The 12,909-nt window shown below is 47.3% G+C and overlaps 1 protein-coding gene across 1 annotated transcript in view; it reads right to left on the reverse strand.

The window, feature by feature from the left end:
• disp3 (dispatched RND transporter family member 3) overlaps positions 1-12,909 on the reverse strand; it is a 753,445-nt gene that overhangs the window by 215,403 nt on the left and 525,133 nt on the right. Inside the window, exon 10 of the mRNA XM_041207440.1 lies at positions 7,882-8,016. Within this exon, the coding sequence (XP_041063374.1) occupies positions 7,882-8,016 (135 nt within the window). The remainder of the gene's footprint in view (positions 1-7,881; positions 8,017-12,909) is intronic.

Here is a 12,909-nt window from a genome sequence, read left to right on the forward strand (position 1 = left end):
AGGACATGCACTCCATCACTCTAGCCATAGGTAGGATCTATCAGTGGCTAAGTGAGAGGTGGAAGGGGCAATTTGACTTCACTCCAGGTGTCTCTTCTCCTCAAGGAGTCAGGTAAGTGCCTTGGGCATCTATAGGGAGGCGCAACATCAGCTGGACACCCTAGTGACTCTGAGGGAGTGCAGCCGATCCCAATCCCCTCTGCCTGTGACCCCATCATTTTCAGCTTCACAGGCCAAGGAGCATGCACCTGCCCCCCTGCAGGAGACCCAGAGCAGGCTAGGGCCCTCCAGGCCTTGGCCCTCCACAGGTCACCCACCAAGGTCATCACAGCCAACAGGGCGCAGCAGTCAGCAGGCTGCCTTCACCTCTGCTGCGGATGTGCAGGAAGCACCTAGATGTAGTGGAATGGTAAGAAAAATTAAGAAATACTAAGGGCACAAGGGTAGCATGGACGCCCACAATCTGTATAGAATATGCACAAATGTAAATAGATTTTGACTCATTCCACTTCTCATGTTGTGTATGCCTCTTCTATCTGATGATATGCTCTGTGGTCAGTCAAATGTCACAGATGTCGTTCCCCCCCCTCCTCCCAGATGTCCCATCACCTGCCTCCACCCTATGCTGTCTAGAACCATCTCATTAGAATGCCTGACCATTCTCTGTGCAGTATCAACATAAGTGAAGCCTCTGCCTCTGAGAAAGTTGTGGTTGGCAAAGGCATCTCTGAGACCTGCTTCAGCAGTTCATATAATGTTGCCTCGTGAGTTTAGAGCCCAGAGGCTGCTTTAGTCCCCCAGTGCTTCTGCATTGTACAGTACTCAAAGTGGATTTTACGGGTTAGAATTGCGACACACTTGGAGTCAGTGCATCTTTCATTGGCTTCCATGTACTTTCAGTAAGACTTGAGTGAGCTTTACATATGACCCCAAACTCTTATGCGCTCCTGTCTGCCTGCTACTTTGTCTCATGTCTGCGTGTACATCTGAACATCACCCCAACATAAGTCCTCACCTTCTAACGTCCATAATTTTGAGTTATGAGCCTTGCTGACAGAGTTGAGCCTTGCGATTCCTGCTAGATGGTTAAAACTGTGTGACCTAGGAGTTGTGTGCAGAAGCCCCGGATGCCTGATCTGGTAATGAGAGGTTGCAGCACTTGGCCAGAAAGTCTGGCTAGCGTCTCATCACATTAACCCTCTGCCAACTCCGAGATGGTCAATCGATATGGTAATGAGCAACTTAACATCACATCGATGTGCCTGGGTTCCGTGTGCATCTGTCAGATGTTGGAATGAAAATATGGAGGTCTCAAATGTGATTAGAGCGAGTCTCTGAGACATCTGGTGTGTGCTCTTTATTAACAACAATTGGGGTCTGTAAGGCCCAGGTGGAGTGTCATCATTTTGTTTCAGGCCCACAAATGCCATGGCTAGGCAACATGGGGTGTTGGGAGACTCCAAATGGCACAGTCATGAGTGCTTGGTAGATATTAGATATGCTACTCCTGAAGCTTTCACAATCCACTGAAAGGAAAGATGAAGTGTAGCCCCACACCCATTACTGAGAGTTACAGATGATTGAGCCCTGAAGAAATATTTAATGCTGGGGTCTGAGTATGATGATGAGGCCTGAACACTTGTCTTGCCTGTCAATTGTCTGTGCAGACAAAACACAGTGTGGATTCAGAATTAACTTTACACATGAAGGCAAGAACCAATGGGTGATGATTGTCCTCTTTGAGGTGCCTTGTCAGACAGCAAACATATTGCCACAAGAGTATGAAGGATTGCAGTGCTGCTCCTGCCTCTTGAAGTCTGCCATAGGCAGTGGAACGTTGGCGAGATGCTTGAAGAGGCTGCACCACTCTGCACACAAATCGCTATGTTGCAGTTATTATCCCATAACATAAAAGCCACATGTTCCTGAGGTTGCTGTATCTTCCAAGGATGAGTGCATCATGACGCAAGACTGTAACTCCTCATTCAGAGATGGATGTGCTGCAGTGACCTGATTAGGATTGCAACTAAGGTGATAAGGTGGACCCAGCACGGAGGGTATTGGTTGAAGAGGCTCATGTTAGCCTCTTGATTTTTTATCATCCTCCTGGAACCTGGTGGCTATAAGCGTGTCAGGTGCACCTGCCTCATTTGGCCCATGCTATGGCGTCTTCCTCTGGAGCCTCAGCTTCCTTGCTTTCATTGAGCTCTGCCCTTCCAAAGTCCTCTTCATCGGAGGAGACATGTAACTCTTCCATCTTTTGTTCCAGCAAGACATCCCCCCTTTGGAGTGCCAGGTTGCATAGAGTGCAGCAAGCCACGAACTTGCTTGAGACCCTCTGGGGAGAGTACTGGAGAGCACCACCTGACCTGTCCAGACATCGAAAGCGCATCTTCAAGATGCTAATGGTCTGCTCAATCAACGAGCATATTGTAGAATGAGCAGCATTTTGCCTCTACTCAGAGGCACTTTGTGGCCGCCGAATGGGTGCCATCAACTACTCCTTTGTGGGTAACGTTTGTCACCGAGGAGCTAACCCTAGATGCGTTGAGGGCCCTCGAAGATCTGTGGCACCTGCAAGTGACTCAAAATATACGAGTCGTGGGAGCTTCCAGGGTATCTTGCAAATATGTGCATTATCTGCTTCTGGTGGTTGCAGACTAGCTGCACATTGAGATTGTGGAACACTTTCCTGTTGACAAATTGTAGTGGCTGTTCCCAGGGAGCTCCTAGAGCTTTATGATAGCAGTTGATGGCACTCTGCAACTGTGGTAATCTGGAGATCACTGCAAATCCCACTGCTTTGGCAGCCTGGCTGGCTTCTTCTAAGGAGAACTGGATGTAATTGTGCGCCTTGCTAAATAGGGCATCCATAACCTCTCGAATGCATGTGTGAGCAGATGCTTGAGAAATCTCGCAGAGAACCCCAGTGGAGCCCTGGAATGAGCCACTTGCAAAGAAGTTCAGAGTGGCGGTTATCTTTGGAGCTACTGGCAATGAGTGGCCTTCAAGGCCTTGTATCAACTCCTCCCGGAGAATGTGACAGAAGTGAGACACTACATTCCTAAACATGCGAAGGTGTTTACGGAATTGTCTCTCACTCATCTGGAGGTATGCGAGATGTCTTCCTTACACTCTTGGGGCTGAATTTTGCCCTTGATGGGCGGGTGGGCAGCCGATCGCCGCTGCCGAATCGGGCCCTGCTGCCATTTTAAGTGGGCGGGCCAATTAAGGCCTGCCCAGCATGACACCTGACGGGAAGCACTATGCGCTTCCTGTGCAGATGGGGGGGATTCCCCAAATGCGAGAGCGCTCATCTCCCTGAGGCTAAGTGGTGCCTTAGGGAGATCGCTGAAAGGTTTTCAAAGTTTAAAAATAGAAAAATAAAAAAATCATTAACATGTCCCCCTCATGTGACAACGTCACACGAGACGGGACATGTTAATAAAGTGCACAAAAACTTTATTAAACTTTTTTAAAACCGACATGAAATCTCATCCCGCTGGTGGATGAGGTTTCATGTTTTTTCAGAAGCCTGCCGGGGCTCCTGGCCAGCCAACCAACCTTAAGGTTGGGCGGGCAGTTCCTTTAATTGTTTTACTTATCCTGTCAATGGCCTCAATTGGCCATTGACAGGTCGGCGGGTGGACAGCTGATCGCACTGTGCCCCTGCCTTCCTGAAGATTTAAATGGGGCGGGATGACATCGGGAGTTCCCCCTGACGTCATCCCTCGTATTTTTGCGTCGGTGAGTGGACCCCGGCCCCTTCTCATTGATGGAAAAATTCAGCCCTTGGTTTTGCCAGACTCCTCTGCTTAATGGCTTTATTAAGCTTCTGGGTTTTGAGGGGACCCCGCTGGCTGTTGTTCAGCAGGGTGAGGCTCTTCCCTTTGCCCATCCTGGTGGCGATGGGCCCTTCTTCTCCTCCTTCTTTGTTGCCTGATTACCAGGATGAACACAATGTTGCCTACTCCATCCATGAGGCACTTATGCTCGTATCTGTGGAAACATTGAACAGAAACATGAATGAATATAAGCCCGCGATGGTCACCTTCCAATCGCTTACTACAGAGTCATTGTGGAGCCAATGGGTCACTTTCATCCCAGATGTTACATTCCCCATCTCGTCCCTTGGAGTGCCAGTAAAGCCTTCTGAACCACCGGTAGAGTAGGCATGCACACTCTTCCAACACCCCGTCCCTCCCCCAAATGACAAAGGCATGACAGGGCTTTTGGATCTGACTGAGTTCTGCCATGCGACAGAAGCCTCAGTCAGGGCATTGTCAGTCTATATCCTTTACTGTACAGCAGCCCCAGCTTGCACTCAAGTTATGAGAGTAATGTGGGGGCAGGGGCCTTCAAAATCTTAAACTGCCAGCTGCAAGGTTTAGAATTCTTAGGGCCATTAGGCATTTCTATTTTGGCCCTTGGCCCCTTTTCAGTTGGTTCCTTTTGACACTCGGGATTTCCCACAATGGCCCCAATCGGGTTTATAACTCTCACAAGAATGTACAACATGAGTTAAGGCACCACATTCCCTTCATTGGCATTTGACTGTTCCTAACATGTCTCAGCTCTGCCTTCCTCTCCATTTGGAAAAGCAGAAATTAGTAGGGTACCCCTTCCACTGGCCCATGTGCAGCAGTTGACTCCTCCCATAAGCGCTGATAGCCTCCCCTGACAATTTTTTCAGAGCTTGTTTTTGCACTGCGTTATTGGATTAGGCTTGAAAATTTGTGGGTGCTGAGTTTTTACTAGCTTCAGCTCCCCTACTGTGACTATCAAAATCTCTCTCATCATTCTGGAATAGCATCACGTGCAGGTTTCTTTCCAATCACTCTCCTTCCTCCCCCTCTAAATCTTGATCCAATTGTTATAGTCATTGACATTCTTGTCCTGCCTCCTGAACCGTTTGATGTTGATGTCCCAATGCCCAATGTGGACCTGGCTCTTCCCCATCCTGAGGCCCATTATGCTGTGACTTACAGAAACCCACACCATGAGACTATTGAGTGCCACCCCTACATTACCTGTTCCCCATCTAAAGGCTGCAGAGGCCTCCCCTGACTGTGACTGTGTCATCTGTGGTCCAGTGTCAAGCTACTAATCCCCAGGAGTGACATGTGAGAGGGACTGACCACGCTCTACGCATCATGTTGACACAGAACTGACAGACCCTCCCTGTCCCTGGACTGGGACCAGGATAGGCATGCCAGGCACAGCCCTTTAAATTGTGGCGCTGATCCATAGAACTGACTATGCTTTGTGGCCCTGACTATCCGTTCCTCCATTGCCTAGAATTGTCCATGCTTTCTGGCCCCGACTACCTATGGCTGTCTGGCACAGGACTGTCTATTCAACCCTTCCCCCCTCCCCCCAGTCATGTGTCTTTGTGTCCTTTTCCATAATCATCCACACCCAGTCATATGCCTCTGTGCTCTCTTCCCTCGGAGGAGTTGCGAGCGCAGCACTGTGAAAAGTAGGCAAAGATACCTTGAGGTCACGAGTGAAATGGTGCTTGCCAGGTGCACATCACTTATATCTGGTCGTGAATCATGCTGGCCTAATTTGCTGCAGTATGGCCATTTGATCTGGGGTGGGGGTTTGATACTGGTCAGCTGCCTTGTTAATGAGTATTCATGATATTCAAATGGATGCAAATGCAGTTCCCGACATGGTGCAGGCTATCCGAATTGCCATGAAAGTTGGGAGTGGAAAATTGTGAACTCTTTTTACACCAATGGGAAACTGACTTTTGGCCTTTCTCCACATTTTCCCATTCTGCACACCATAAAGCCCACCGCTGACGGGACTGGAAAATCCCACTCACTCTGTCTGATTCAGATCAAATAGTTCAAGAAGGTAGTGCTTACTTCTAGCTCAGGATAAAAATCACTGTTATATAGCAGCTTGGATTGCACAAGCCTGGTGTCTGAGATTGACACTGATAAACGCAGTTATCATAGACCGATGGTAGATTTTTAGATCTTGAGCTTTAAATGGGAATACAAGGTTGTTTCTGGTTTATGAATTTTATAACCTAAATTTTATAGCCTCACTAGCTCAAGGAGACCAGCATTCTAGCAGATCGATATAAACAGCACTTTAATATTGAACAAACCTCTCCTCACTGTGTAAACACTGAACCTGAGGTATGGATTGGCAGCAGATTTACATTGCCAGCTGTGGCTTTCAACATCAGAATAGAAACGTTAGAGACAAAATACATGAAAAGCGGGGAAAAAAACTTTGTCTTACTTTGGCTGAATAGTAGGACTTGTCTAATGGAGCAAACAGTATTTGGCTAAGCATTCATATGTTCCATATTCAGTGAGAACCAGTCAAAGGAATTCACTGGTCTGAAGCTGAAATGTTTTATGAAAAGAAAAGCCATTGATGGCCTATTTCATTAGCTTACTATAGCTGAAACCATTAATGATATTCAAATGCTTTATGTATATTAATAAGTACATTTTAATGTCTAGAATCAAATTTCAAAACAGACGAAATGCAATTCCGTCAAGCAGATAAATCCATATGCAGTGTGAATATCACTAAAAATTTAATTACTTATCTATTCAAATAAAAAAACCTTATTTGATTTCAGCTTTATTTATTGTGTTCTTTTGTTAAATTTGTCTAAAAACTGTGACTGATTGACTGGTTGAAAATGTGCCATTAAAATACCAGGGATAATCTTATGGTAAGTGATCCTCTGCATATCAGTCCCTCTTGTCCTTGTGTTTTTCTCCCATTCTATCTTTTCAGCTTGTATGCTTGACTCACTTTTACATACAATTTTTTTTTGAGCAGCTATTGATTCTAGCTTCCTCCACTCTTCTTGGATCACTTGCAATCTTTCTTAGCTGAGGCAATCAAGCAGCTATTGATTCTAGTTTCCTCCACTCTTCTTGGATCACTTGCAATCTTTCTTAGCTGAGGCAATCAGGCAGTGACCCTGCTTCATACCATCAGCAGAAGCCTCTGGTGCAATGTTGAGGTGAACCAGGATCACTCAGTCAACAATTATTTCTCTTTCTCTTCCTTTTAGGATGTCTTTCATCAAAAACAGGAATTTTCTATGAAGGTCATCATGCATATGACCTGTATTGTACTATTCCATTATAAGGTGCAGGAAGGGCCATTGCAGAATGAGAAAGTGGCTGCTAATTAGATCTTAGATATTAGATGCTTGTACTTTGCTTTCAGTCTGCCTCCATGTAACTTGCAACAATAAGAGGCGACTGAGGAATAAATCTCTCACTTTGTAACATCTTGAGATTATAGGGTAACTAAATAAATTAGTTAATATTATTTCTTGATTTATTTATATAGGTGGCTTTATTTTACTTGTGATACAAACAGAATAGTTTTGGCTGTGAGAGGGTACAGAGGAGTGAGTTTGGACAGTCACTTCCAGTGGGCCTGTGCTTAGAGCACAAAATAGCCTCTAAAAGTTGGTATTCCTCAGTCAGAGAGGCCACAGGATAGCCAACATGGAAAAAGGCGTAGGAGAGTTTTCTGGTTTAGAAGAAGTTTTCATCTGACTTTGGGGCTGAGGCATATTGAGGGATCTTTAACCATGCTGTATCTGGCCAGACATGTTTAATACTGATTATGGATACCTGTAATGGTAAGTGTTCTATTCCCCCAGCATTAACATCCCTCACTTGGGTGAACATGAAAAAAGAAAAAGGACTGAGCACCAATAGAAAAATTAGTCTAAGATCTTATCCACTTGTGCAATAAACTTTGAATCCTATCCATGCGTTTGAGATATAGGTTATTTAAAAACCATAAATGAAAATATATGCCTTCAGATGAGTGAAAATGAAACTTCTTTAATGTCACAGCATATGAAATCATTGAAAGATCACTCACCAATCCCCACAATGACAAAGGCAGCCACTCCATTTAGGATGCCCAGGTACTGGATGCCAAACACTACATGGTACAGAAACAGGGCAACCAGGCAGCTCAAACCAATGCTGGCAATCCCAAAGAATGTCAGAAAGGCTGGTGAAACATAAAACACATGTGAGATTCAGCACAGATTAAAATGATATTCCCTTAGAACAGGAAACATTTTTAAAAGGTAGCTAGTTAAAGAAAAATTTTAATTTTCAGAATATTGCAACTTAAAGCATGTGGTAATGTCACAGAAATAAACATACAATCCAAACAGGTTCTGCTGCAAGTGTAACTTGTAATTCAACTTCCATTTGATCACTAGACATCAAGGTATAGTGTTTATTGACGTGCACCAACGATCAGGCGTCTTGCCTGCCTAAAGTGGGAAATTGTGAGTACGATGCACTTGATTTTTTGACAATTAATTTAACGTGGCTGAGTAGATCTGGTAGAAGAGGCACCCAGCACATTTACAAAATTGGTTCTATTATTTCCAAGGTGGGAGGCAGTAATGGAAAATCCTCCAATCAGCTGATTAAAGGGAGAGAGGAAACAAAATACATTTCACAAATGTGGGGACAAACAAATACAGTCTCAATAAGTAATTTTTTGTGGGCATGTTCAGTTGTTAAATGAGAAATTAATGTTGGGTTTTTTTGGTTTGCAGTTAACACAAAAGTGGTGTCGAACGGACAGCTTCTATGCTGTCTGAACAGAAGTTAGGAGTGCTGCCTTGTAAACCCAGAGATAATAGGGGCAGTGAAATAAATGGGTGTCATCAGGAATAAAACACATTACTAGAAAACTTTAAACATTATTCAAATATTTTAAAAGTAGTACAAATAAAAAGCAAAACGGAACATTCAAAAACATGACAGAAAATGCTAGGTCTATACAGCAGCCTCTGAAAGAAAAAGACAAGACTCATTACAATTCAAAATGTTAATCTTCACTTATGTTAAATATTATGAAGGCTTATGAGAGAACAGACACAGAGAAACTATCTCCACTGGCAGAAGGGTCAGTAACCAGATACAGAGGCCGGGTTTTCCATGCCCACTGGCATTGGGTGTGTTCAGTGGCGTGACCAGACAATATGGCGAGAAGGCCAAAAATTGGTTTCACAATGCCATGAAACCAGTTTGCAGTCATCTGTTCCGCCCGCTTATAGCGGACCACATTTCCCGCCATTGGACTTTGGGAACCTCATTGTAATACATCAGCATATCATTATAAGACCAGGCCACCGGAATCGTCACCCCTGCTGGATCATCCACCCACATCGACGTGACTGCACACAGACGTGTTTTACAACAGCATACAAAGGACGTGCACTTGGCGGGATGCAATTTTAGGGGAACTCAGAGATGAGTACACAGCAATGTTGCAGAGCACTCACCTGGGGTGCCTGTTGGACTTTAAGGTTGAGGCAACATTGGCAGGTAGGGGGGGCTGGGGGTGGCATGGGCTGCCCTGTGGTTGAAGGTAGGACACGAGCACCTGTGGGGGGTGGGGGTTGGGGGGGGTGAGGGAGGCAGACAGATATTAGGGAAACCTTGTACAAAGTGACCTTCCTCTGCAGCTGAGACAGTTGAGGCACAGCCACATGGATATGACTGGATTTGGGCCTCGAGCTTCTCTACCCACTCAAGCAATGCAGGGCATCAAGGTGCTACCAAGTGCTCCAGAGCTCTTCACCGCTCGAGCACAGACTGCAAAGTAATGAGTGTCTTAGTGGGCTGCAAAGCAGTTGGACGACTGGGCACATTGTACAATCTCCTTGCTAAAGCTGGCCATGGAGCAGTCACCGGTGGAGGTGCTCACAGCCCCTTGCAATGTCATTATCCTGGTTTGGACCAGTCTCCCCCATGGTTCAAGCTACAGTGCAAACTTGCAGAGTGGGTTTAAAAGAATGACTGCACCTGAGCTGAGAGCACAGCATGCAGTCCGATGGGCAAAGCTGCCACCAATCAGTTGGATGGAGTGGGACAGAGGTGGGTGGGGTTTTGGGAAGCCATGGAGCGCCCTAATGTCTGGCCATCCAAGTGGTGGCCAGCACTTTGCTGGATGTGTTCAGGGATCTTCAGACTTAACCAAGACAGCTTCTTAGTACATCCATGCTAACCTAACATCCCTCTCTTTCATCCTGCAGGGGAGCACATCAGGATCATGGAGCCTGGTAACTTAGCTGTATGCCTCGTGGCTTACAGAGAGTGAAGACGAGGGAGAAGAGAGTGAATCAGGTGCCTGGTTGTGCAGGGGGAGGAGCAGCACCCTCTGGAAGAAGGGGCAGCTGGGACTTCTGCACATGCCGCTGAAGAGCTAGAGTGAGCAGTCGCTGCTCGGGGCTTAGCCATTCCCAGGGTCTTTAGACACCACCTTTTATTCCTGCAGATGTCCGAGAATCAGTGTCACTGAAGACTGCACATGTTGCGCTGGTTGGTCACATTTGCCAGCTACTACAGGATTTGGTGCCACGGGGACATGGAGGGCATCCACTGCCAGCTGCTGTGAAAGTGACAGTGGTGCTCAATTTCTACACCAATGGCTCCTCACAGGGCTCCACAGGTGATCTCTGTGAGATATTGCAAGCCTCCACTCACAAGTGCATCCATGAGGTCATGGATGCCATCTTCACGAGGGCACACAACTTTGTGCATTTCGCCCAGGACCAGGACAGCCAGGATGCAAGAACGATTGGATTTGCCGAGATCTCAGATTTCCCACTGATATAGGGTGCCATCGACTGCACTCACGCGCCACTCAGATATCCGTTGCAACATATAGTCAACTATATCAACCGCAAGGGATTCCATTCGCTGAATGTGTAGCTAATGTGCGACCATCACAAATTCAGCCTGCAGGTCTGCACATGGTTTCAAGGGATTGTGCACGACTCCTACACTCTCAGTTGGTCACAGATCCCTGAAGTCTTCCAGGGTCCACAGAAGCTGCAGGAATGGCTCCTCGGGGACAAGGGCTACCCGCAGAGGTTGTGGCTGATGACACCAGTGCAACGGCTTCAGACTGCAGCTGAGTGAAAGTATAGCGAGGCTCATGCTGCAGTTGCAACTTGGTGGAGCAGACCATCGGGATGCTGAAAATGAGGTTCCCGGGTCTGGACTGGTCTGGTGGAACGTTGCAATATAGTCCACAGAGGGTGTCACATATCGTTGTCGCCTGCTATGCCCTCTACAACCTGGTGCTGCAACAGGGAAACGAGCTGGCTAAGGAGGAGATGAAGGTCTCTTCGACGAGGAGGACACCAATGGGGATGAGGGTGAGGAGGTCCTCGAAGGCAATGATGACCGGGATGAGGCCCTTGTACTGGCCATATGAGGCAGACACGCTCGGGAGGCCATCATAGCTTCTAGGTTTTTGGAGGAGGATGATGACATGCAGTGAGGAGACACCATGGATCCTGACATTGCATCTATGAATGTTTGACTCCAGTCTGGTTTATGGCAACACACATACCCTCTGTGATAATGCTCCTGCTATGGAAGTGCAGTGGAGGCCCTAATAGTCGTTCAGCTGCAGGAGGACAATAACGACATGCAGTGAGGACACTCCATAGATCTTCACATAGCCTCTGAGAATGTCTGATTCTTGTCTAGCCGAGGGCAGCTTGCTTGCGCTGTGTGATCAGGATCATATAATAGTGACGCAGCCATGAAACCTTAAGAGCATCCGATCCTTTGTCCACCTTCAGCACCTGATTCCTTCAGGAGCACAGTGTCACTGGTCACAGATGCTGAAGTGAAAGGGACCAGCCCCACCTTCAAGGCGCTGAGAGCACACAGAGAGAATGTGGAATTCTGTGATGCCTGCACACGACATTCTGGCAACAATGACAAGCACCGTCTAGGTGCAGGCATCAGTAATGCGTCCAGGGACTGTGAGGCGGGACTATTACTTTCGTCTGAAGGCTGTAAAAAGCACAGGGAAGAGGTCCTGGACTGAGACACCTGCCTTTATCTTGTGCAGAAAGGTTTCACATCTGAGTGACATGAACATTCCTCATCAGAACAAGGAGCCATAGGAAGGGAGACATTTTTTGGAGTTAATTGTCAACTGTGAACAGTATGCACAAGCGATTAACACCCATACCCAGGCTGTGCAACTCCATCTTCTTAACTTTCCTAACCCTGCCACTATGTCTTGGTGTTCCCCCGACATCCACAAGGGAGGTGGAGGCAGCCTGCTGACTGCTATGATGACCTTGGCAGGCGTCCTCTGGAAAGCTGAGACCCGGCCTGCATTCAGAGTCCTGCTGTGTGGCAGCGGCACCCTCCTGGGTCTGTTGAGTTGGAGCTGCTGAGGCAAAAGGAAGAGGAGATTCGGATGGGTCGGACACTCACACCTGGATGAATGGCCCTGGGGGTGGGGGGGGGTGGTGGCGGTGGTACACCTGCTGATCCTCCTCCCTACTGGTGTCCAAGGGCCCCTGACTGACTCCCTGAGGAGAAGGGGGAGCTGGAGTGAGATCGAGCTGCCCCAAAGCTGGAGTTGAGCCCACGCAGCAGTGCAGGAGCGATGTCCTGGACCAAGGTCTCCATGACCACCATCCTACCAGTGTTGACCTCAGTGTGTTGGCATGCTGGCGCTATCACCTCAGCCTGAAAGCGGACGGACTCCTCCATTGTGCCTTGCAATCTGAGGAGTGCAGCAGACATCCCTTCCTGATATTCCCGAGTTTGTCTTTGCAGCTCCAGCAACTGTGACATGACTGAGTCCAGAGGCTCGTCATCTGCCTCGGACTCAGCCAATTTCTGGCCTCAAGCAATCCTCTGAGTGCCTGACATCTAGGAAGTCCCTGCTGCTGCCTGCTGTGGATCAGATAGTGTGATATGCTCACCAGGTTGTGATCCCAAGGCTACTGTAAAGCTAGGTCTCACCGAGGTGTGTGTCTCTGCGCTAGTGGAGGGTGTGGGTGAGTGCTGTGCCTCCTGATTCCTCTTTAGAGATTTCTTCGAGGCTTGATTTGAGGCCTTGGGT

Source organism: Carcharodon carcharias, chromosome 15 (genome assembly GCF_017639515.1).
Source record: "Carcharodon carcharias isolate sCarCar2 chromosome 15, sCarCar2.pri, whole genome shotgun sequence".
Classification (NCBI taxonomy): domain Eukaryota; kingdom Metazoa; phylum Chordata; class Chondrichthyes; order Lamniformes; family Lamnidae; genus Carcharodon; species Carcharodon carcharias.